This window comes from Silurus aristotelis, assembly GCF_946808225.1.
Source record: "Silurus aristotelis genome assembly, chromosome: 12".
In the NCBI taxonomy this organism is placed as follows: domain Eukaryota; kingdom Metazoa; phylum Chordata; class Actinopteri; order Siluriformes; family Siluridae; genus Silurus; species Silurus aristotelis.
This window is the reverse complement of record NC_139585.1, coordinates 23,988,884-24,014,749: the sequence shown is the minus strand read 5'-3', so window position 1 is coordinate 24,014,749 and position 25,866 is coordinate 23,988,884. Positions and strand designations below refer to the sequence as shown.

Sequence of the window (25,866 nt, the reverse complement as noted above, 5' to 3'; positions counted from 1 at the left end):
TGAGAGTTTCTATAGCCGTGACATCATAACGATGATATTAAGAGGTGGATTGATTCAGGTAGGACACCACTTAAGGCATAAGCACAGTTATAATCAGAGTACATGCTAATAATACTGTAATAATGCATATGAATGCTACTTAACATTAAATATGTATGTCAATTCACACAAACTTTATTTGAATTAATTCTTTTATTTTAAGGTAATACATGACACAAGTAATGACTTAAAGACATAAAACTGAAGGTTAAGTGAGGAAGTTATACCAGATGGCAAAATACAGGTCGCGTCCAGTCATCTTATGTTTGTCATTAATAGTCTGGTTATAATGCTTAGTATAAGCGAAGCATAACTAAATACTACTTTTTTATTCTTTGAAAAGTTTGAAACGAATTTATTTTTAAACTGTTGGACCAAAAGGGAAAGTTTATAGGACTGTGGTGAGACCTGCAATGTTGTACGGTTTAGAGACAGTGTCACTGAGTAAAAGGCAGGAGGTGGAGCTGGAGGTAGCAGAGCTGAAGATGTTGAGGTTCTTGTTGGGAGTGATAACGATGGACAGGATTAGAAATGAGTTTTTTAGAGGGACCGTGCAGGAAGGACGTTTTTGGGGAAGGCGAGAGTTGTGATTAAGGTGGTTTTGGTCATGTGGGGTAGAAGAAGGCTGAGGATGGAGCTGCTAGGGCCGGATGAAAAGAGGATGCCAAGGAGGAGGTTTGTGGATGTGGTGAGGGAAGACATGCTGGTGGTAGGTTTTAAAAAGGCAGATGTAGAGGACAGAGTGATTTGGAGCTTTCATTTTACTAAAACAAAAAGTTTACTTCCTTGAAATAGAGACCATTCAAGCTGGGAGTTCAAATGAACCTAATTCGGATTATGCCTAATGAATCTGCACAAAATGGTACCGATGAGCAATGTGCAACGAGTAAAACCTCACTTAAACTGAGATGATTATTGTGTAAGTTGTGATTTTAGCATAATAATATTTATATATATCTTCTTCTTCTTCTTTCGGCTTCTCCCATTAGGGATCACCACAGCAGATCATCCGTCTCCATACCCCCCTGTCCTCTATTTCTGCCTCTTTCACACCAACTACCTGCATGTCTTCCCTCACAACATCCATAAACCTCCTCCTTCGCCTTCCTCTTTCCCTTCCTACTGGTGGCTCCATCCTCAGCATTCTCCTACCGATATACCCCATGTCTCTCCTTTGCACATGTCCAAACCATCTCAATTGGGCTTCTCTCACTTTGTCCCCAAAACGTCCTACATGTGCTGTCCCTCTAATAAACTCATTTCTAATCCTTTCCATCCTCATTACTCCCATAAAAACCTCAACATCTTCAGCTCTGCTACCTCCAGCTATAAATATGTATATGTATATATATAAATTTCTCCCTGAAGGACCCCAGAGTTTGTACTTAAACACACATCTTATCAGTTAAAGCAGTTACTGTCATTATCTCTACTGCGCCTAGAGATAAGGAAGGGCTCTGGTTACTCAGACAAGAGGCTGAAGGTGAATCTGAAAGAGCTGTGACACTACAAAATATCTAAGTTTAAGGTGTGTGAATACTTCTGTCTTATGAAACCAGAAGAAAAAATTTTCATCTCCCTAGGAATTAATGACTCACCAGGGTTCAGGATTGTGTTTCAGAAAATGGGAATAGTCAAGTGTAGCTGATGAGTAATCCGACTCTGAGGAGGAGGCTCAGTCACATGACTTCCCTGGCAGCACAGAGCGATTCAATCACATGAGACCAAGAGCAGGAAATTGAAACTTACGTCTCACATTCTTTTCAACACCTTTAACACATCCTGCATTCCAACGAGCCGAATATAGCTCAGATCGGTTTTTGGAACGAAACAGACAGCAACATTTATAAATATTTTAAATAAAAAAAACACTTTTTTTAACCGAGACGTTAGGTTTTGATTCTGTTCTGCACTGGTTTCTCTGAAAATGAAAGTTAAGGGTGAGCTGCAGTTGGCCGGTTGCTTTCTGTTTCCTTTTACTAGGATGTACAAGAGCCTCGTGATTGGCTGGCTGTGTGCATGACTGTGTGCATGAGCTGGCTGATAAAAGGTGGAGTGACATAAAACAACAACAGGAACACATAGACCCACATAGATACTTGTTAGGATTTGACTTATAACAGTGACTGCTCTCCTATGGTAAGACATCTGCTTCATTTCTTTACATTTTGAAGACATGTTCATCGATTTGGATTTACTTATTGATATCCTGTGGTATTTTTTTATCATTATTCAATTTGCCTTTTATTTACTTGTGTTTATATTCGGTGTCATTATAAAATAACTTGTTTTTTTGTTTTGATTTGTGGATTGCAGGGAAAACAATTGTGTGTTCAGCTTCGAAAGGGTTCTCATCGATACTTGGCTCCAAGCCAACAAGTTCAGCTGAGTCTTGTTTAGGTGTCTGATTAACCCTTTAATAGCCTTTATCATTTATATACCTGGATTTGTATATAACAACTAGGATTAAACTGAGCGAATGGGTAAGGTTTCCATACGTTTCAGGTCTCAGCGAGTGATTTAATTGATGAACGAGTTGTTTCTTATTTCTATGGGCTTTTTACTCGTTACATGTACATTATAGCACAGTGAAATTCTTTCTTCTCATATCCAAGCGATGTTAAGAAGCTGGGGTCAGAACACAAAGTCAGCCATGTTACAGTGCAACTGGAGGACAGCGGGTTAAGGGCCTTGCGTAAGGGCCTGACCACTGAGCTTCCACTTTCCCGAAATTTTCTAGAAAGTATCGATTCCTGAAAGTACTAAAACTGGGTTAAAAATTGTCCAAACCTGGAAGGATAGTTAAGTGTCATCTTTGAGCAAGATTGATCACAGCTTGAATGATCGTGATCGAGATCGCTTAAACGTTTGGTGGAATCAAATCGTAAAACTCATGCCTACTTTTAAAAGTGAAAGTAATGCGGAGACAAGTCAAGGGATTGAGACTATGCATTAGCTTTAAGAAAACCATTTGTCAGTGATGCTAATCGGCTTTGATTCGCCTAAAACAGGGGTTGTTTCACTCGGTCAGATTGGGTCCGGCAACATTATCTGGACAAAAAAATGAGGTCATCCTAATAGATACTTGATTAAAAATATTGTGAAAATAACATTGTTGCTCTATGTAGTTTTTTTTAGGAAGATGTTAAAAAAAAGGTCAAAATAAAAGGTTTTCTTGGGGTGGGTTGATTTGTACTTTTGTTGATTTTCTTTTGCTGCTCAATTATTTATTTAATTTATTAATTAAGATATTAATGAACAATTTGCAGACGAAGAAATGGGTAAACCTGGTAAGAAAGTCGTGCGGCTCGTAGAGGGTCACCCGGAAGGAATCCCGCTCTCGAAGCTGGCTGTTTTCTACAATCAGAAGTACCATCATAACCTGACCGTGGCAGATGCTGGCTTCTCCAACATTTCTGATTTCATTGCCTCATTAGGGGAACACCTGTTGGTTAAGAATGGCAGAGTTTTCCACAGGAATCACATACCCCAGAACCAAGACACTCCAGAGGTGGTGGACGGGGCGCAAAGCAGCCCAGAAGGTATTTTCCTTGAGTCAAACATTCATTTTAAATTGCATTATAGATCTTCATGTACTATATATATATATATATTATAAATCTTTAATTCATGACTTTGTGAAACACTATAGATTTTTGTCTAATACAATGTTTCTATTTTCTACTTTAAGCTTTTAAAAACACAAAAAAGGACAGAATATCGCAGGAAGTGGTGGAATTGGTTCAGGAGCACCCCGAAGGCTTCCCTCTCGAGCAGCTGGCTGTGCTGTACAGTTTTCGCTACATGCGAAACCTAATCGTTACTAACCTAGGCTTCCCCTCACTCTCCAGTTTTGTCGAGTCCCTGTCGAAGGATCTGCTGGTGCAAAATGGGAACATCTTTCACAAGATGCACAGGGTTACTCCCGGATCACAGTCAAACGGAACCCCTCCCCCAACGAAGACGGGTTCTGTAATATCCCGTGGCGCCACACCGTCGCGTAAGGAAGGTGAGATGGCCCAAGAGGAGCTCCTTCAGAAGGTTAAAGAGGTTATCAGAGTCTACCCGGCTGCTGCAACCTGCATTAGACAATTGATGAATGGCTACTTCCTGCATTTTGGCTCAATTTTGCCACTGGGGTTATATATGTCACTGTACAACCGTCAGACCGGCACTCAGCAAGCAGCTATGGGCCAAGAACAGTTTATTGCAGAGCAGGAGACAGAAAGTTCTGCTAGTACGTAACCTCAGAATCGTTCCAATGTATTTTGAAAATCTAACCATGCAGAATGGCTAAGTTGCAACTAGTTTTTGCATGCTTTTATTTTGATTTATTGTCATCACATCTACATACAGGGACACAGTGTGACTGATTAGTACAGCATGATCTAGGGGTGTAAACGGTACACAAAATTCATGGTTTGGTATGTAGCTCGGTTTGTAAGTCACGGTTCGGTTCAATTGCGGAACATGCATTCGGTACACACCAAAAACCCTGTACCTGAAATTGTTTGGTACGAATACGTGTACTGTTACACCCCTAGTGTGAACAGGCAAATGTTCAAAGTTTGAATGTGAACTTTTCACCCATGCTCCTTTGCCTTTTTACTCAACAGCATCGGCAAAGAAGTTACTGACACCTAGCGAAAGCCCACAGCGCTCTTCAGCAGACCACCGCCTGACCAAAAAAGTGGTAAGTTCCAAGAGCGGCTCTCCTATGTGGCAGCGTAATGCAACTCCACCACCTGCAGACTCCAGTGTTACGTCGTTGCTGGACTTCCCACCTCTCAATCCCAGACAGTCCAGAGCTGCAGAGAGGAAAAACAGAGATGGCCAGGAGGGAGGCAGCCTGGTGTTCCGTCAAGCCCACCATGCCCAACTGAGACAGGTACATGGAGCTAACGTTCGTGCAATAGAAGCCCTGGAGGTGGCAAACGAGCAGAAGGAGACAGTGGGCAGGCGCAAGAAGACGGCGAGTAGAGACGATGTAAACAGCCTGGCTGAGGACGCCATTCGAGACATTGCAGCTGAGGGGGAGCATGTCACAGTTGAGAAGGTATAAGCCTTTATAAGGCTACACAGGAAAGTGTTTTTGATTGTGAATGAGTTTCTTAAGACTATTTTGGTTTTATAGGTCATAAGCAAAGTGTGCATGCTTTTGCAAGTGGCAACATTGAACGCACTGGGGATCAGGTCTTATTGGCAGCTGCCTGCTCTGAAGGAACTCGAGCGGACCATTAAGGAGATAAACCTCTTCGTTCAGGTGTGTGTTTGTGTGTGTGTGTGTGTGTGTGTGTGTGTGTGATAATAATATTACATTTTGGTCTTCAGGTGACACATAAATTGTCCAAATGAATTAATTAGTATGAGAGAATAACTTTTTATATTATAATATTTAACGAAAAAATGATATACCTGGCCATGTTGAAATACACACTATATAAACAAATGTACTGGGATTTTTCCAACAATATTGTAAACTGTTACCACAAAGCTGCAGGCACACAATTGTACAGGACGTCTTCACTTGAACTCGAAGACTTAGACCTGTTCAGTGCCCCTGTATACAAAGCAAACTCATGAAGATATGCTTTGGATGGTTTGGAGTGGAAAATCTCCTGTTATAGCGCTCTAACTAACCCAACTAACCTTTGGAATGAATTGGAACACTGACTGCACCCCAGGCCTCCTCACGTCACCTACATCAGTACCTGATTTTACTAACACCCTGTAGCTGAATGAGCAAAAATCAACATAAGCCCACTCCAAAATCTAGTGGAACATCTTCCCAGAAGAATGGAGGTTATTATAACAGAAAATTGGGACCAAATGAGAAGCAGGATGTTCAAAAAGAACATAGTAATCTTATGGTCTTGTGGTCAAACACCTTGAGTAGACCATTCGGAGCTCGGGTGTCTTTAGGCACTCTTTAGGTACTACATGTTTGTGTTTGACTGGCTTCTGATCCAAATTCAAATCAGGAAAGACTAAAAAATAGATAAAGACATTTCCATTAGGTAAATTTCCATTTCCAAAAGCTTTGAAAGGTTGAGACATAACAATATAATTATAGATTAATGGTCCCTAGAACTGAACTGAACTGCCAGCCAGTACAGGGACACTATCCAAATTTGCTCAATTAAAAAAAAAAAACATCTGTTCCACACTTGCAGCAGGTTCAGCTAAGTATTAAGTATGAGTATTAAACAAACATCCAAATTTAGAGGCAGAATCCGATGAGAAAAAAGAAAGCAGAGTTTAAAAATATGATGATCTAAATCACGGTTTCGTCTCTACAAGCAGTTCACCTGCTCCAAACTCAATTTGCGTAATATGTGGCAATACATCAGCTAATGAGTCAATGAAGCTTTTGAATTTGTTTTGGCATCTTGAAACTTGGTACCCAGCATTGAAAGACAAACAGTCGGACTATTTTTATAGGACAAAAAACATTGTTTTGATCCCTGCAATTGGAGACCACAGCCTAAAGATCCATTAGGTTACTTTTGAGCGTTAAACTCAAGAACTATTAAAAAAACAACAGATAGTTTGTACTACTTTTTTATTTAGTTGTTTTAGTTGTCTGGCACAGTGCCATTCTGATATTCGGTTGACCAAGTAATTGGTTTTGTCGATTAATCTTCACCAATAGTTGATTACTGGAACTATCGTCTAATGGCAAAGACCCATATCAATAGATTTTCCGGGTAGCGTCCATTGCTGGAGTCGCTGAAAAGGTCCGGCGTCATTATAATCGCTGACTCAGAATCACTGACGCAACGTGCTGTTTGTTTTTACACACATGAGACTCTGCACTGCATGGACAGAGCTATATTATATGTACTATTTACAATTTATTAATTATATAATAAAAATGATTAATTAATATATTCATATTTATTTTATTGTCATGATTCAGTACTGTTTTTTTTTTTTTTTTTTCAATAAATTTAAGTATTATTTTACATGGAGTGTTGTTTGTTTGTTGGTCTTTATCCAGTATCTATATAAAAAAAAAATAACGAAATTAATCATTAATCAGTTATTGGCAAATATGATACACCCTAGCTGTCAGTATAAGTAAAATCCACTATTACCTCTAATTCTGATTGTGTTTTCCTAGGACTGCCATAAATATGCATTACCTTACACTTTATTTGGACATTTCAAGACAGAACCAGCTCTAGCACTAGCTCTATACACTGTTCTACTTTATATAGACTAGCCCGTGAGTCGCTGTTTGCTACAGATCCTGCATACGATCAGTAAATATACTGTACATAAATATTCCAGTACTGTACAGCTTTTGAATTAGAAAATTTTTTTAAAGTTTTGTTCTTCTGCATGCTACTTTTTTGGTGTCTGACCAATTGTTTTTCTTTTCTGTCCACTGTCAGTCGATAGAGGCGATCTGTTCCATGTGCACTCTCTATGAGCTGGGTCAGGCGATTGCTGGCATCAAGAACAAGAAGAGATTTGAAGAGCTCCAACTAGGGCCGCTCTGTAAAATCCCAATTATTCACCGTCTGTTCATAATAGAAGAAAACACCAAGGATGAAGATATACACCAGATCGAGACCGTGGATCTTCTTAGGGTGATCAGTTTGATCATTTTTTTTGTTTAGATCTGTATGTATGTATGTCCAGCGTAAATTTAATTTAAAAGACTGTAACACTTGATTCTCTTTCTGATTACTCTGTCTCTAGAGTCTACGTAGCTTCAGGAGAAAGCACACCAAGCAAAAGATTGACCTCGCCGAGTTCATGAAGTACCTTGCAGACCAGTACAACTGTAATTCTCCGTATGAACTCGGAGTCCGGATCCAGAGCGTTGGCCTTCCCATTTCGGTAAGAAAGTGAGGCAGCATATTTGCACATAGCATCTACGATTAGTGTTTAAATTTCATTTATAAGCAAATATAAATAGTGTCCAATTTCATCTATAAACATCTATGATTGGTGTCCAGTTTCATCTATTAACATCTACGATTGGAGTCCAATTTCATCTATAAACATATATGATTGGTGTCCAATTTCATCTATAAACATCTATGATTGGTGTCCAATTTCATCTATAATTTATAAACATCTGTGATTGGTGTCCAATTTCATCTATAAACATCTATGATTGGTGTCCAATTTCATCTATAAACATCTATGATTGGTGTCCAATCTCATCTATAAACATCTATGATTGGTGTCCAATCTCATCTATGAGCATCTATGATTGGTGTCTAATTTCATCTATAAACATCTATGATTGGTGTCCAATCTTATCTATAAACATTTATGATTGGTGTCCCATTTCATCTATAAGCATCTACGATTTGTGTCTAATTTCATCTATGAACATCTATGATTGGTGTCCAATCTTATCTATAAACATCTATGATTGGTGTCCAATTTCATCTATAAACATCTATGATTGGTGTCCAAATTCATCTGTAATCATCAATTGGTGTCTAATCTCATCTATAAACATTTACGATTGGTGTCTAATCTCATCTATAAACATCTGATTGGTGTTCAATTTCAGATATAAGCATCTATGATTGGTGTCCAATTTAATCTATAAACACCTGATTGGTGTTCAATTTAATCTATAAACATCTACGATTGGTGTCCAATTTCAGATATTAGCATCTATGATTGGTGTCCAATTTAATCTATAAACACCTGATTGGTGTTCAATTTAATCTATAAACATCTGATTGGTGTTCAATTTCAGATATAAGCATCTATGATTGGTGTCCAATTTAATCTATAAACACCTGATTGGTGTTCAATTTAATCTATAAACATCTACGATTGGTGTCCAATTTCAGATATTAGCATCTATGATTGGTGTCCAATTTCATCTGTAAACATCAATTGGTGTCTAATCTTATCTATAAACATCTATGATTGTTGTCCAATTTAATCTATAAACATCTGATTGGTGTTCAATTTCAGATGTAAGCATCTATGATTGGTGTCCAATTTCATCTATAAACATCTATGATTGGTGTCCAAACTTCTGGCTTTCAGACATTGTCGAAGGCGTATGGGTGTGAGAGCGTTTGCTTGGAGAGAGCCAGAGAGACTATTCAGAAGGATATTGGGGAGGAGGTTGAGGCCAGGCTGTGGAAGATTAAAAAGAATTTGCTGGAGCCAGCACAGGGAGCGCCACTCTACTCATCGTCAGGCAGCCTGGAGCTCAGGAAGAAATATGCCAGCTTGACCGCTGCCGAGGCCGTCCTTGAGGTCTTCACTAACTCTGCAGGAATCTTCAGTCCACGGATGACCAAGGTAAACAGGTTTAGGTTTTCGACACATAGTCTGTTTTTTTGGATCTGTTGTCTTGCTGCTGTTGAGTGAAAGGTCCAGACTGTTCTTGAAGTAGTTTTTACAGTAGGTTAGGAAATTGCAGATTGCTGTTGTTGCATAATGTCCTAATTGCTTCTTCATGATAGTTCTATATTATCTTTATCTTATGAAGTCCTAATAGGCCGTGCATTATAATATTAATTCCTGTCTTGTTTTCTAGTGATCTTGACAAAACAAACATTGTTTCCTCGTGATCAGTACTTAATTTTTCACGTAATAATAAGAAAGAAAAAATGTATATTATAAAATGTGGCCTCTTGGGACTTCCGTTAGTATCTGGTCTGGATGTCTATCAAATTTCCACTTTTCTCTTGTATCTTATATAGATGATAAAATTAACTTTTCTCCTTTAGACCTGTTTGACCTTCGGATAGTTTTTACTGAATGGGGGATTTACACTATATGGACAAAGGTTTTGTACTGTATAAACATCCCATTCCATATTGAGTGCCTATTTCCTGTTATAATAACCTCCACTCTTCTGGGAAGATGCTCCACTAGATTTTGGAGTGTGTTTGTGGAGAACTGTACAGGTACTGATGTAGGTGAGGGGTCAGTCAGCATTCCCATTCATCCCGATGCATTATCATGCTGGAACAAGAAGGCCACTGTACTTACAATGGACCTACTGTAAATGTCAGGTTTATCTGATGAAATGATCAACGTGTGCAATAAATCTGTCTGCATTTGCAGCGAGTTCAGGAATTCCTCATGTGCGTATCCGGAGACAGGCTGGCTCGGACCTTGTTTCAGCTGGCTATCTGCGGCGGCTCTCTGGCCCTCCCAAATGACCTAGCTCTGAAGGAGAAACATGAAAAACATGTCACGGAGCAAAAAGCATCTGAGAAGAAGGCAACTGAGATGCCACCAACTGAAGGTGCCTTTCTTTACATTTAGTCAGAGAGTCATAGCTCTTTTTGTTTAAGGGCATCACCTTTATTCGCTTTTTTGGATGTGTGGCCACAGATGCTGTGAAGCAGTACTTCCAGAACTGCATATCCACCGTCATGGGTGCGCTGACTTTGCCGTATCTCAGCCGGCTGGAGAAGAAGATGGCAGAGCATTTCAAGTTCAAAGAGTTTCCTCAGCTTTATCAGGGCTCCTTCTTGGAGTTCCTGGTCAAAAACTTGCAGGTCTGCCTACATCCACACATGAGATATACACAGATCTATTAAGGGTGTAACAGTACACGTACGCGTACCGAATCTTTCCAGTACAGGGCTTTAATTTCGGGTCACGTGTGTACAAAATGCAATTATTTTTACGTGAGGAACACAGTTAACATCTGAGTTTCCTCACGAACGCATTAAGTGGCGAACCGATAGTTTGCTTAGTTTTCGCCTCGCACTTTTAGCACATATTATTTTATTACACACACACACACACACACACACACACACACCAAATGAGGTCAAACTAATTTTAACTATAAAATTCTTCCATTTATTTAATCAATTGAATTTGTGCCAATCTAACTGATTACTAAATATAATCAGTATAATAAAATGTCAATTGTTGATGTTCACAAGTCTTAATAATATTTAAACTGCGTTAATAAAAAAAAAAAACGACAAGCAATTGTATATTTTGCATTTCTTTCCCCAAACTGTGATGAAATTGAACCGAACCGTGACTTAAAAACCGCGGTACGTACCAAACCGTGAACTATATGTACCCTTACACCCCTAATATATATATATACAGTATATACATATATATTGAGAGATACTGAGTAAAGATCACTAGCTGTCAGGAGGCTCTGTAATGCTGAACCCTGGTCTGGATGTGTGTGCAGATTCTACAGGATGCTGCAGGAGGCGCTGTAGCTATTGGAAACCAGGATTTTCGAGCATACGGCTTCAGACCCAGCCAGCAAGATGTGTATGACTTTATTAAGCAATGCGGAGAATCAGATCCTTCACGAGTAAGTCCTATACACATTTCAATATGTACTGGGTATGTACTCAATACTTCCTTTTGACTCAGACAAGTCAATTTTTTGTAAATACTATTGTGGATAAAGTAACAGTCATTGGAAAGAAAAGGTTTATGTACATTTGACTATTTCACAACGGGTGAACATACATCCTGCATCATCAGGATATTGTATAGGTTTAAAATCGAATGCTATTCATAAGAACTTTGATGCAAACTCTCACTGACAAACTATATACATAAAATTTACAGTGTTTAATTTAACACACTGGTCTTCCTGTCTTGCTGTGTTTGAGCAGCTGCCATTCATCGAGGCTGCACTCAGGAGCCACTACAGGGTTCAGGACAGTCGAGAGCTGGGCTACGGAAAACTGCGTACCCTGGTAGACTTTGCCAGGCGCCAGAAGCAGCTGTGTGATGGGGCCAGTTCCAGTCTTGTGCGCTATGAATGCCCTCTGCTCCCTAAAGAGCCAGAGTGAGGCTTTTCTCATTTACACACACACACACACACACACACACACACACTCACACACACACACTGTACATTGTCTTACCACTAAGCACTGGATTAAAATTTCCCACCAGATAAAATACAGTTTCAGTAGTTCTGATTTTCCACCTAGTTAATGGATATGTATATAAAAGGACTAAATGACGAAGTAACTGTGAATTGACGCCTCCATAATGTGTTTTGCAGTAAATCTTCCAGTAATGCAGCACATACTTAATCTTCCTATTGTAATATAAGGACATGACTTTTGTTCTACTGGTCTGGATTGTCTTCAGATTGCTTTGTTTCAAGTCATGAATACAAAATAGCAGCGTTTCACAAAGCTGTCATTGTCTATACACGCCACTAGGGGGGGGAAATGCAAACCAGCGCGCTATAATCTGTAAATAAAATTGCAGTCATTTAGGGGCAAATTATTATTATTATTATACAATAGCCTACAAGATAAAAAAAGTTCTCTGGTTGTGAATTAGCATGGAGAAAAGAATGATTCTCAATTATAATTACTGTATATAACAATCAAACGTCTTTAATGTCCATGTTGTTCGGGGTAAATGCATCATTTGTATGTGTGTGTCAGGGACCTGCTGGTGGAGACAGTGGGCTTGCTAGGGGACAAGAGCTGGAAGCAAGCAGTGGCAAGTCTCCTTACTGCCCCACTTCTGGAGGACCTGGCTGAATGGAGCCAGTGGGAGCTGGTTTTTCAGCCCAATCATGGACCCCTCAAACACTTTGTTGACAAATATTGCGGTATGTCAGTATGCAGTCAACGATTTAGTTACAGACCTGCAAAGTTACCAAGATGTGATGTCATTTATTATTGATTTGTCCACACACAATATGAAGCAGCTTTGGTTGGTCTCCCCTTTAGGTCAGATGTTTAATAATGTTGTTTTGAAGCAGGTAACACAGACCTTCTGGCTTTAGAGGTGTCTCCTGGAGTACTCTTGAGGATCACCTCCATCACTGGCGATAAATTCTTCGCTGAAGCCACCCAGGCCCTTGACCCTGCAGGCTCTGCCGGTCACTTGGTGTCCATCGTGGTGGCTTTTGGGATTTCAAACGCCCCCACGGCACTGCTAGCTAATCACATGGAGAGTGCGCTAGCAGCAACAGCTGCCAGAGAAGGTGGGATCTTGGGTCTCTCATTTGGCTTTTTAATCACATTCAGCTTTTTTTTTTTTTGCTCTCAAAACAGCAACAGTTCGTGGTAGCATAAATTCGTCAAGATGCTGGAAACATTCCTTTGAGATGCTGGTTCATGCAGACGACACACTTCGGTTCTGGGGTCAGATCTAGTGACTGGGACAGCCATCAAATACACGTTTGCATTGTGCTTTACGGTGCATTATCTTTCTGAAAGTAGCCATTAGAAGATGGATGCACATGACCAGCTACAATACTAAATTTCTTACATCATTACATCACTACAGCATGGACTGTTGACACAAGACAGGTTTCAATCTATGGATTCATGCTTTGGGCACTAGATTCTGACCCTACCATCTGTGTGGCTCAGTAGAATTGAGCTCCATCAGACCAATCTAGAGTTTTCCTGTTTTGTTCCAGTTTTGGTGAACCGATGCCACAGCAGCCTCAGCTTTTAGTACTTGGTTGAGAAAATTAAAACCCAATTTGGACTTCCATTATTGTAGCCCATCTGCCTCGAGCAGCACCGTTTCTAGGCATAGGCAAAACCAGCTGGGGGCGCCAGTGAGAGCCTTGGGTGACGAAAAGGCTAGAAATGGCTGTGGACTTGTTCTACATGTCCAGAGATGTCTTTCTTCTCACCCCAGAGTTGTTATCTGAATTGCTGTTGCCTTTCTGTCAACTGGAACAATTTGGACTATTCTTCATTGACACCAAGGGGTGTGTCTGCAAAACCGCCATTTGCTGGATCTTAATGAACATTCGGTGTAACAATTCCAAGAGATATGCGATTATGGAAATACTCAGACCAGCTCATCTAACACAAACAGTCATGATATAATCACTGTGATCAAACTTCTCCCCCATCCTAATGTCTGATTTGAACATTACGCAAAGATGATGGGGGTATTTTCATGATAATTCCATAGACTAGATGCAAGGGTGTTCCTAATAAAGTGTTCCGTGAGTGACTAACGGGATCTGTTCATTTGCATTAATAATATAAACATTAAACATACAGTAAATGAAAACAATCATCAGCCTTAATAGGAATAAATGCCTGCATCTGCCTTTGATCCCTCAGACCCATCCCTCGATGAAGACAGTAGCTCCTTCAGCACCGTGGCCAAGTTCGTGCTCGAATGTTTGACTCGGATGCCTACTAAAATCTGCAGAGAGCTGCTGCAACAGGTGTGGTGTTCACCATTATACAGTTTAAATGTGAAGAAAGGGTTTTCATTATGGATGCGCATTTCCATAACTGAGGCCGATGCGATTTGCATCTCGATGCATAGCCAACGGTACGATAAAATAAAGATACCTATAAAGCAGCTACCGATGCGATGTGCTACGATTCACCCCTATTAGAATGCAGTGCGATTTAATTACCATTTGATTTAACACAATGCAAGTCTATGCAATGAAAACATTTGATGCCATGCAATTCAATATGGTGATATTTCTTTGGTTCAGAAACAAACAAAGGATGCCATGTTAATCTGTATTCTACATGACTCTCAGGACACGTCTCGCTGTCTGTAGTGTTGAGATACGTCATACTCACGTAGCAGCAGTGGCGCTGAGAGATGTTGGTCTTAAATTATTGGTCAGTTTGTAAATAATAAAAGTATAGGAGACCAGTAAAAATTGTATCGAAATAAATCGTTTCTTACAGATGCGAATGTGTTCAAAATGATGCATCTTGATACAAATGGCAACTTGCATCCGTTGCACAATTTTTTAATCGATGCATCACGTCGTTAACTTTTTTGCCAATTCACTTTGAATTAAATGAATGTGTGGTGTACATAAGCATTCAGATAAACTACGTATGGTTATATTAATTATTATAACATTAAAACTGTATACTTTTATCACTGATGTTGCTTTAAACATACTATCAAACCACTAACTGCTCCAATTCCAGTCCTGAAACTAGAATATATTTCAATATATTGCTCTTTGATAATTCTACTTATTTGATTATCATGTAGGTGTTTCTGGAGCCTCTTTCGAGAGTGCTTGGCCAGGCCATGTCTAAAACTGTGCTCCTGGACGCAGCTAAGTCAGAGACCAGGTACCTCAACAAGCTCCATCAGCTGGGCATCCTGCTGGGCATCACTGAATGGGTGCAGGACTTCCACACCAAACTTCTCGTACCCCTGACTCCTGAGGTGCCTTCACAGGTTAGAGGAAAACTCATTATCATCCTAAATTATGTATTTGTCGACTGGTGCACTCTGAGCTTCCTTAATAAATGTTACATTATTAGAGCCTGGAATGTTCTGGAAAATTCTGGAGTCAGTCATTTTCGGTTGTTACTTCCTTTCCTGCAGAAACCGCTGGGTGACTCTATGAGTGACGTCTCCTCAGTACTGAGTCTGGCTGATGGTGAGGATTTGTTGGAAAACTCCGAGCTCATGTCTGACTCCAGTTCTAAAGCCTCGAAGCAGGGTAAGCTTTACTCCAAATGCTTTAGAGCACTTTTCATCCCCTTCACTAGAGTAGTGTTGTATCTCTCTCACTCTCTCTCTCTCTCTCTCTCTCTCTCTCTCTCTCTCTCTCTCTCTCTCTAAAGATGCAGATAATGATGGCGACAGGAACGACGTTAAAGATGATGCCGATGCTGACGATGAAGATCTCTATGAACTGGCATCAGTGATGAACGAGGAGGGTAACAGCAGTGTTGACAGTAAAGAGGAGGATGAGGAAGGTGAAGGTGTAGAAGTGGCTCCTGAAGGACATTCAGATGGGGAGACTGTTAGTGAGCAGCTCAGTCAGCAGAGAGCCATCATCGAGGACATCAGGTTCACCATTTCTAGTCTTATATTGGATTTGATTTGTTGTGTTATGTTCAGTTATGTCTTCAATTGTTGTTTAGGATATATATATATATATATATATATATATATATATATATATATATATATATATATTTATATAGGTAGTCCCTGATTTACGATGGTGTTTCCACACACTCCATACCGGAAATAAGATTTCTTATGCATATGCATGAAAACACTAAAGAATTAATATCGCTAGCGAAAGTAGCTAACCAGGAAGTGGCTAGTGGCTAACAGTATGGATTCAAAATTCAAGATTTTCAGCGATACAAGAAATTGAACCAAACCTTGACGTGAATTTTATATATATATATTTTTATATAACTGTTTTATATTTATTGTTGGCAGTTTTGCTTATTTCAGGCGGTATCTACCATTAGAATAAGACTATTTCAATGAGTAAATATGTCTACAAATAAGTGTTCTGACCTTATAGCTGTTATATAATTATCCCATTATGAAAAAAGAGATTATTTTTAGCAATGTGGATGATTAAAATGTAACCCTTTTGCATAATTTTAAAGATGTTATCTATAATTTTTGTTCCCGTTAACTAGAAACATCTCCTGCAGTCTGTATATTAAATATTCTTCACCATTGCTAATAAACACATAAATTTATCGTTTTTTCTGATGAAAGTCCTCAAAAGTCCCCGTTCTGATTCTCTCTGTCCTGTAGGAAAAACGAGTTCGGTGTGGGAGTGGAGCTGAACGAAGCGGGTCAGAACCTAATGAAGAAGCAGCAGGCGAGGCTGGGCCGCAGTCTGGAGCGCCTCTCCACTGAACTCTACAGCAAAGACACACACTTTGTCCTGGAACTCATTCAGGTTCGAGTGCTAGAACATCAAACCCCTTGCTGCAAGAGTGTATTTCATGTTAGAAAGTGCTAGAAAGCTTTAGCTTCTTGAACTTTCTTTCATTATTTTGACAACACAGTGGGAATAAGACATCGGATTTGTGATTGATTTATTCGGACACTTATTAAGCTGTGTATTTTTCATTATTTTTTATTTGTAATGGTTCAAAGCGTTGTATAAACTGTGTGAATTGGTCTGTGTGCAGAATGCTGATGATAACAGCTACCCAGTGGACAGAAAAGAGGATCCGGCGTTGGCCTTCGTAGTGCAGAAAGACTGTGTCACTATTTTGAATAATGAGTGCGGTTTCGAGGAGAAGAACGTGCGCGCCATCTGCGACGTGGGAAAGAGCACCAAGGGAAAGCATACTTGTGGATACATCGGTAAGTAAAGTACCAGTTGCATGCCAGGTAGAAGAAGGTCTGGTGGTACAAGCGTATTTTTTCACACCAAGCTTCGTTCTCCTCCCTATGAACAATTTACAGTAGAAATGATAAAAAATTACGGAAAGGGTTTATTGTAGTTTTACTGCATTTCTTTATTTAAAAGTATTTGGCTGTGCTGGTTACCGGTTTCCACCATGTTTCTTTTTAGAACATTGTGGTGGAATCAAGGGTGTTAGGGACGGGCTTTCTCAGCGACCTAATACACTTGTGTAAAAACCAAGTCCCTGTAAAATACATTGACTTGAGATGGATGTTAAAGAATAGTGATCAGTATGGGGTTGTGTACTTGTTAATAATTGAACAAATTCCAGTAAATTTAGCAAAAACAGGGCAATTTACAGTACTGTACCGTATAAACTATAGTACAGTATAAATGTATGTGGCAGCATGCATGTAGACGAGCACCAGTTTGCGAGTGGACGGCGGAGCGTACGCTGCTACGTGTGCACTAAACTTATAATATTTATTTTTACATTTTCATATCATCATTGTAAGATCGGAAAATCATAAGTCGAACCATCGTAACTCAGGGATCATCTGCATTCGGGTAGTTTTTGATGAAAGAGGGCGGGGTTATATCGATTATCCCCAGTTTACCTCACAGCTCGGTCTAAGCCGCACTTAAAGGAAGCTCGCAAACCTAATTTTGATCATTATTATTAGAAAGAAAATGTGAACTGACAAAGCCATGAACCAACACAAATACTTCTCACTACAGTGACTAAATTCGAGCGATTTCCTTTTTAACCATCTTACACATACAATACAACCCACATTGCAGATATTTCTATCACTCAACTTTGGAAAGGTGAATATTATAATTTTGGAGGGGAGAGGAGTGGGACACATCAGATTGTACAAGGCTTTTGATTGGACAGAAAGATTTTGCTGATGTCATCAAAAATGTTGGTCCATATTGGAATGGAATTTTTCTCAGGGTTTAAAGACTTGGTCACCAGAAGGTCATGAGTTAAAATCCTAGCATCACCAAGCTGCCACTGCTGGGCCCCTGAGCAAGGCCCTTAACCCTTAATAATCAGTTTTACAACCAATGAGAGAACTGTAAGTTGTTCTGGATAAGGGCACCTGCCAAATGGCATGAATGTAAATGAAAATATTGCTGGTTGAGAAACAAATTCAAATTGTTATAATGCAAATATTGTGATCATTTTGGAGAACACTAGATTATAGATTTTGTATTTATAGATTATTTTATGACTGGCATGTTCATTTCAAAAGACACAAATTACATTTTGGTTTAATGGGAAATTTAAACAATATATTTTTTTAATTTCTGGGATATTTGTGTCCATGTACTGCACATTGAATTCTGCCACACAGGCTGATATTTCATTTTGTGGAAAAACAAATAGTTTATAATCTCAATTATATAAATAAACTGTATCAGAAGTCGATGTTGTGACCCAGGGCAGTGGAGATTCATTGATCGAAGAATCAAATAGGAAATTTGTTACGTTTATTACAATTTGCTTTTATACAGTTTCAGATGCAGAAATTATATTTTATGGTGTTTAATGTCAGATGTTGTGACTGAAAAAGAAAGTGATTTCCACTGCCATGTTTTTAGGTTCACATGTCTTACATAAATGGGTTTTTTTTAACCAGTTTTTACTGTAAATATCTCCCCAACAGGGCAAAAAGGCATTGGCTTTAAATCAGTTTTTAAAGTCACAGACTGCCCTGAAATCCACTCCAACAACTTCCATATCAAATTTGACAAGGTCAGCAGCCCTATGGGATACATCCTGCCTCACTGGGTGGAGGAGGAGAGACCTGTGCTCTCAGTTGCCAAGGAGATTGCTGAGAAAAGGTGAAAAAAGTATTATTATTATTATTTTTAGCACAAGATATTCCAGTTTATACTTATTTTATGCTTGGTATATTCTACACAATAGGGATGTGCATCTCCATGTCTGAGGCTGCTGCGATTTGTCAATGATACGATACATTAAAGATACATATGAAGCAGCTACCAATGCGATGTGATACGATTCACCCCATAACGATGCATTGTATCTTTTATCTCAATTTGCCTTCCCTTTGAAGTGCAAAAAAACAGAAAAAGATTAAACAAAACCAGACGTATTTTTCCTGTTCTGTCTCCAGAAAGGTGCAGCTCTACCTCTGCCAGGTTAATCTATCATAAATGACTTTCAGGACACGCCTCACTTGAGAAACAGTTTGGCGAGGAGGAATGGATCTACATATCAAATATTGTTCACAAATTATTGGTCACTTTCCAAAATAATGAAAATCAACTAATAATTTTATAGAAATATATCGTTTTTTTACAGATGCAAATATGTTAAATATGCATCACATCATATTGTTAACTTTTATGCCGATCCCAGTCAAGGAGACGTGTCCCTGTTCCTGTCCATCACAGTATCGAACACATGGGCATTGTGCTTTCTTTAGAATCACTACATTTGCTTAATTGTGTATTGTATAATTTTTTTTAATAGATAATCACTTTATATTTGGTATTAAAATCGCATGTGAAATAGCTCTTACATCCCAACTGAGGATATCTCTAGACATTTCCTATCCTATTCTTTTCTTTTTCTGCACAGCTGGACCACAAAGATCTTCCTGCCTCTCCGATCAGAGAGCTACCAGACCAAAAACCTTTTCCATGACGTCCATCCGTCTCTCCTGCTCTTCCTCCACCGTCTTCGCTCCATCAGCATCCACAGTGAGGTGAGCACTTCCTGCATGATATTCGTCTCTGGTGCGCAGAAAAAAAACCAAATTTCTGAATGAGGAAGTAACATGCTGTGTGTTTGAATTTTGTGAGACAGGCCGAGAGGAGACTGGTGCAGATGACGAGACGAGATCTGAGTCACAACGTGGTAGAGGTGGAGCACACAGGCGGTGTGGAGCGCTGGCTGGTCGCCAAGAAGATGCTCCACCCACAGAAGGTGACACACACGCACACATTTTACTATTCATAATGCAAGCTTGCCTGAAACACCTTTGCCAACAGTATAACTTTTCTTGACATTTCTTGAAAACGTTCAGCGCTTAACCTGATGCACTTCTTGGTTCCATCTCATTAAAATGGCAAATTGCCATATAAGCCAAGTGGACTGAATTCAAGTCCTTGGTCTTGAGATCTTTTGGAATGTTCTCAGCCATTGATGTGTTTCTGGACGTCTAGGTCCAGATGATTCTCTTAGTAATTTTATTTCAATATTAAAATAAATTTTTCAATGAGGAGGAACAATTTCTTCTTAATTATAATTGGATTTTTTGAATCAGTTTACTGATTAGTTGATGTTGTAGCGATGGGCCTTTTTTTACTGCAGGTTGAGCAATCTTTCTGTGTGTGTGTGTGTGTGTGTGTGTAGATCAAGATGGATGTGGAATCTACAGAGCTAGCGCTCGCCTTTCAGCTCAGTAATAACTCAGAGTACGAAGTGAAGGTGCAGCCTCGACAGCAGCCCGTCTTCGCCTTCCTGCCCCTGCGAAGCTTCGGCTTCCGCTTCATTGTCCAAGGTGAGAATTCACCTTCTTGAAAAAATTTTGCTATTTTTTATCCACTTTTAGAGAAATGCTGCTCTTGTTGTGCTCCAAAGTAGTGCAGCAATAATTGAAGACGGCAACAATCGAACGTCTCGCTGTCAGACAAAGTTACACCAGGCAATCTTGGGCATCTGTGAGCTCATGTATCTGGAAGAGGGTAGATAGAATTTCATGTTTCATTGTCTAGCTGTGGTAATCGCTATATGATGGATGGGAATCGACTAAAATGAAATTTCATTTCATTTCAGTAACGATCTGATTTACACAATTAAGCAGTTGAGCATTAAGGGGTTTTGCTTAAAGTCAAGTCAAGTCAAGTCAAGTTTATTTGTATAGCGCTTTTCACAACAGACATTGTCTCAAAGCAGCTTTACAGAAAACAACAGTGAAGGTGAATGGTGTGCGTTTGTCCCTAATGAGCAAGCCGTGGCAACAGTGGCAAGGAAAAACTCCCTTAGATGAAATGAGGAAGAAACCTTGAGAGGAACCAGACTCAAAGGGGAACCCATCCTCATATGGGTGACATCAAGAGTTTGGTCATAAATCTTTCAACAATACAGAACAATTTGTGATCATCATAGATCCAGCATCAGCTTCTCCATGCCAGGGCCTTTAAACACTCGGCATCTACTTCTCCATGATCATCCATAGGTCCATAATCTTCACGAGGTGGGACGTGACTGGAGCTGGCCAAACCTCAGGATGCCTCGGGATGGGGAGAGAAAGAGAAGCAGTGGAGAGGAATTAGCGTAGCTGCTGTTCATGATATTAACAGCACAAGTTGATAACGTGCATGTAATCATATATTCTGGAGCACAAGGTTGTGATGTGATGTGTGTGATGTGTGTTATGTGTAGGCTTTGCTAAAAAGATATGTTTTTAATCTACACTTAAACTGGGAGAGTGTATCTGAACCCCGAACACTGTCAGGAAGACTATTCCAGAGTTTAGGAGCTAAATGTGAAAATGCTCTACCACCTTTAGTGGACTTTGCTATTCTAGGAACTACTAGAAGCCCAGAGTTTTGAGATCTCAGGGAGCGTGACGGATTGTAGCGTGTTAAAAGACTGGATAGATACATGGGAGCCAAACCATTTAGTGCTTTATAAGTGAGTAGCAGTAGTTTGTAGTCTATTCGAAACTTAACAGGAAGCCAATGTAGGGACGATAAGATTGGGGTTATATGATCGTATTTTCTTGACCTAGTAAGAACTCTTGCTGCGGCATTCTGAACTAACTGAAGCTTGTTTATTAATGATGCAGGACATCCACCTAGTAATGCATTCTACAGTCTATTCTAGAGGTCATAAACGCATGGACGAGCTTCTCTGCATCAGATATAGATAACATATTTCTTAGCTTAGAAATATTTCTAAGGTGAAAGAAGGCTGTTTTTGTAACTTGATTGATGTGATTATTAAAAGATAAGTTGCTGTCTAAAATAACTCCCAGGTCTTTTACCGTTGAACTAGTAGTTACAGAACAACCGTCTAAATGCAGGCTGAGATGCTGGAGCTTCTGTGTACTATTTTTTGGGCCGATGAGCAAAATCTCCGTTTTATCAGAATTTAATAGCAGAAAGTTATGGGTCATCCAATCTCTTATTTCTTCAACACACTCAGTTATGTGAGCTAATTGAGCTGTATCGCCTGGTTTGGATGAAATATATAGCTGGGTATCATCAGCATAACAATGGAAGCTAATTCCATGCCTTCTAATAATATTTCCTAATGGAAGCATGTATATTGTGAAAAGCAGGGGTCCTAGAACTGACCCTTGTGGCACGCCATAATTTACTAGCATTATCCTGGATAGCTCTCCATTTAAATCTACGAAATGGTAACGATTGGAAAGGTAGGATTTAAACCAGCTTAATGCCTGTCCCTGAATACCGATGTAATTCTGTAAGCGATCGAGGAGAAGATCATGATCTATAGTGTCGAACGCAGCACTAAGATCTAGTAAAACTAATAGGGAGATGTAGCCTTGGTCTGAAGCTAAAAACAGGTCATTAGTGATTTTAACTAGAGCAGTTTCTGTGCTATGATGGGGCCTAAAACCTCTCCTGCAAGTGGTTACATAACTGGGCAGCGACAATCTTTTCTAAAATCTTAGACATAAATGGGAGATTTGAAATTGGTCTGTAATTCGATAGCGTGTTTGGATCCAGATTAGGTTTTTTAATGAGGGGCTTAATAACTGCTAACTTGAGGGATTTAGGGACATGACCTAACGATAGTGAGGAGTTAATAATATTGAGAAGAGGCTCACCAGCTGTATATAACACTTCCTTCAGTAGTTTAGTGGGAATTGGATCTAACTGACATGTTGTTGATTTAGCTTTCATAATAGCATCATACAGCTCTTCCTGTCCTATACATGTAAAACAGTGTAGTTGTGGGGTTGTAAGTACGATTGTGTCAGGAGATGCTGTCAGAGGTTGAACTGCCACAACTGTTTTTCTAATGTTATCTATTTTTTCAGTGAAGAAATTCATAAAGTCTTCACTACTAAACTGTGATGGAACACATTTTTCAGATCCCTGATTTGTTGTTAATTTAGCGACTGTACTGAAAAGGAACCTGGGATTGTTTTTGTTATTTTTTTATGAATTTGCTCAGGTGTTTAGCTCTAGCAGCTTTTAGCGCCTGTCTGTAGCTAAGCATACTGTCTTTATACGCAATTCTAAATACCTCCAATTTAGTTTTCCTCCATTTTCTCTCCAGATTACGTGTTGTTCTCTTTAGGGCATGCGTATGACTATTATACCAAGGTGCAGGTGCTTGTTCTCGAACCTTTTTTAACCGGATGGGGGCAACAGTGTCTAAAGTGCTAGTGAGGATAAGGTCTATGTTGTTCGCCATCTCATCAAGATGATCAGCAGTTATGGGTTTAATGTGAAACTGAGATTAATCAGGCAGGTTATTTATGAATCTGTTCTTAGTGGTTGGAATAATAGTCCTACCAAGTCGATACCATGGTGAAACACGGTTAATCTGCTCTACCGGTAGTGTGTACAGTATGAGATAATGGTCTGTGATGTCATCACTCTGGGGTAAAATATCTATATCAGTGACGTCTGCTCCGTAGGATATTATTAAGTCTAGTGTGTGGTTAAAACGGTGGGTTGGTCTGGTGACGTTTTGTTTAACTCCAAAAGAGTTTAGTAAATCGACAAATGATAATCCTAGGGCATCGTTTACATCATCTACATGAATATTAAAATCTCCTACAAGCAGCACTTTATCAAAGCTGATCAAGAGGTCTGAGAGAAAACAAACAAACTCATGAAGAAAATCAGCGTAGGGCCCTGGGGGTCTGTACACGGTGACCAGAGCAAGTTTTCTATGCATGTCTGAAAGTGCAACTTTAAGAACGAGCACTTCAAATGATTTAAAGCTGAATCCTAATCTCTGACTAACATTAAGAGAAGCACTATAAATGGTTCCTACACCCCCCCCCCCCCCACGACCAGTCTGACGGGGCTCATGCTTATAAACATATCCTGACGGTGTAGACTCGTTTAGACCCATATAATCACCTGTTTTAATCCAGGTCTCAGTGAGACAGAGTGCATCGAGATTATTCTCTGTGATCATCTCATTTACAATCAGTGCTTTGGGTGCAAGTGATCTAATGTTTAAAAGACCGAACTTTAGAACTTTGTTGTGTTTGTTTATCTCGCATTTTTCAGTTTTAACTGCAATAAGATTATTTCTGGATCTTGTGTATGTAATTCTTGGTTTTACTACCCGAGGAATAGATACGGTTTCTATAAACTGGGCTGTGTGTGAACTTGTAACTATTTGGTCTGTAGTATGCGTGTTCTTATAGTTGAAGATTTCTTGATGTCTTACCAGTCAGATGGTGTGAAGTATCCTAGAGATGTTATCTGATAGCACTGCTGCTCCAACTCTGCTGGGGTGCAGGCCATCAGGGCGGAAGAACCTAGGACGCTCCCAGAAACAGTTCCAGTTATTAACAAAGAGAAGTTTATGTTCTCGACACCATGACTGTAACCATTCATTTAGAGCTAAAAGTCTACTAAACTTCTCAGCCCCTCGCTGGTAAGTGGGAAGAGGTCCTGACACAATGATCCTCGTTGTGGGTGATGTGCTGCGTACCGTCTCCACCAGGATCCTGAAGTCCCTCTTTAAGATCTCCGTTTGCCGCAGCCTGGTGTCGTTTGCTCCGGCATGGAGAACAACCGCTCTGAAGTTCTCGTTCAGGATCGCGGGTACCTGCGCAGCGACATCCAGAACACGAGCACCAGGAAAACAGCGAGTGTGCACCTTACCTTTAGCTCGGGTAGCGCGGACATGCCGGACGATGGAATCTCCGAGAATAACAGTGTCGCGCTCCGTCTCGCGGAGGGGGACGAAGCGGTTCTCGGTCGAGATCTTGAAGGCCGGTGGTGGAGGTGGAGACGTCCTCGATCGGGGCTTGGCTTGTCTCTTCCGCCGCGGCCGCATCCAGGGTCCATGTTGCACCGGTGCCGGAGTTGTAGGTGCGCTGGGCCTGGGCATAGAAGCACGCGGAGTTGATGTGCTGGGAGCGTTAGGTTCAACCCGGGAGTTTACCTGGGATGAGTGCGCGTCCGCCCGGGATGTTTCCAGCGACGCTTTCCGCTCTCGCAGCCGGTCATGCTTTACATGCAGCTCGCGAATCTGTTTCTCCAATGCCTCCATCTCCAACGCCACCGTTTGCAACTCGAACGAGTCCCCACCTGTGCTCGAATGCAGACAAACAACCGGCATAGTGCTTATCGTCACGAACAGATTTATTATACAGAGATGTGAGTGAGAGAAAATAAATATAAACAACACTAGTTATAGTCGAGTTAACTAACTACAGGCACAAGTCAGGAAGACAAAAACAATTAAGGATTATTAAAAGAGGAAAAACGGATGGATAGATAGCAAAGTTAGGCCCAGGAAAAAGGCCCAGGAACGACTCTTTGTGGGTGATAAGATTCAAACCAGAACCTTCTGATTAGAAAGACACTTGTAATATTGATCATCAGGGTTGACGAGACCATTTGGAGAGGCCATTTTGCACACTTTCCTCTATTGGGAAAATTTGTAGTGTATTTTTGTTGACCACAACACAAAAAAATACAATCTCATTGGTGAAACAGTGGTGGATAAAGTACACAAGCCATGTAGTTGAGTTAAA

The 25,866-nt window shown here is 40.0% G+C and overlaps 1 protein-coding gene across 8 annotated transcripts in view; it reads left to right on the top strand.

Annotated features, from left to right (window-relative positions):
- Positions 1–25,866, top strand: part of LOC310734609 (uncharacterized protein) — a 51,476-nt gene that overhangs the window by 2,284 nt on the left and 23,326 nt on the right. Inside the window, exons 2-25 of one of the 8 annotated variants that reach the window (XM_083556861.1) lie at positions 2,023–2,178; positions 3,309–3,581; positions 3,731–4,276; positions 4,656–5,095; positions 5,174–5,302; positions 7,437–7,634; positions 7,747–7,887; positions 9,067–9,327; positions 10,099–10,282; positions 10,372–10,538; positions 11,201–11,329; positions 11,640–11,815; positions 12,432–12,601; positions 12,755–12,979; positions 14,085–14,191; positions 14,995–15,186; positions 15,337–15,454; positions 15,579–15,807; positions 16,522–16,669; positions 16,905–17,082; positions 18,799–18,976; positions 19,740–19,866; positions 19,968–20,087; positions 20,517–20,664. In XM_083556861.1, the coding sequence (XP_083412987.1) occupies positions 3,317–3,581; positions 3,731–4,276; positions 4,656–5,095; positions 5,174–5,302; positions 7,437–7,634; positions 7,747–7,887; positions 9,067–9,327; positions 10,099–10,282; positions 10,372–10,538; positions 11,201–11,329; positions 11,640–11,815; positions 12,432–12,601; positions 12,755–12,979; positions 14,085–14,191; positions 14,995–15,186; positions 15,337–15,454; positions 15,579–15,807; positions 16,522–16,669; positions 16,905–17,082; positions 18,799–18,976; positions 19,740–19,866; positions 19,968–20,087; positions 20,517–20,664 (4,576 nt within the window). In that variant the 5' untranslated portion in view covers positions 2,023–2,178; positions 3,309–3,316. Of the gene's footprint in view, positions 1–1,756; positions 2,179–2,376; positions 2,523–3,308; positions 3,582–3,730; positions 4,277–4,655; positions 5,096–5,173; positions 5,303–7,436; positions 7,635–7,746; positions 7,888–9,066; positions 9,328–10,098; positions 10,283–10,371; positions 10,539–11,200; positions 11,330–11,639; positions 11,816–12,431; positions 12,602–12,754; positions 12,980–14,084; positions 14,192–14,994; positions 15,187–15,336; positions 15,455–15,578; positions 15,808–16,521; positions 16,670–16,904; positions 17,083–18,798; positions 18,977–19,739; positions 19,867–19,967; positions 20,088–20,516; positions 20,665–25,866 lie in introns of those variants that run through there. The other 7 variants (XM_083556866.1, XM_083556862.1, XM_083556865.1 and 4 more) reach the window with 7 other exon arrangements.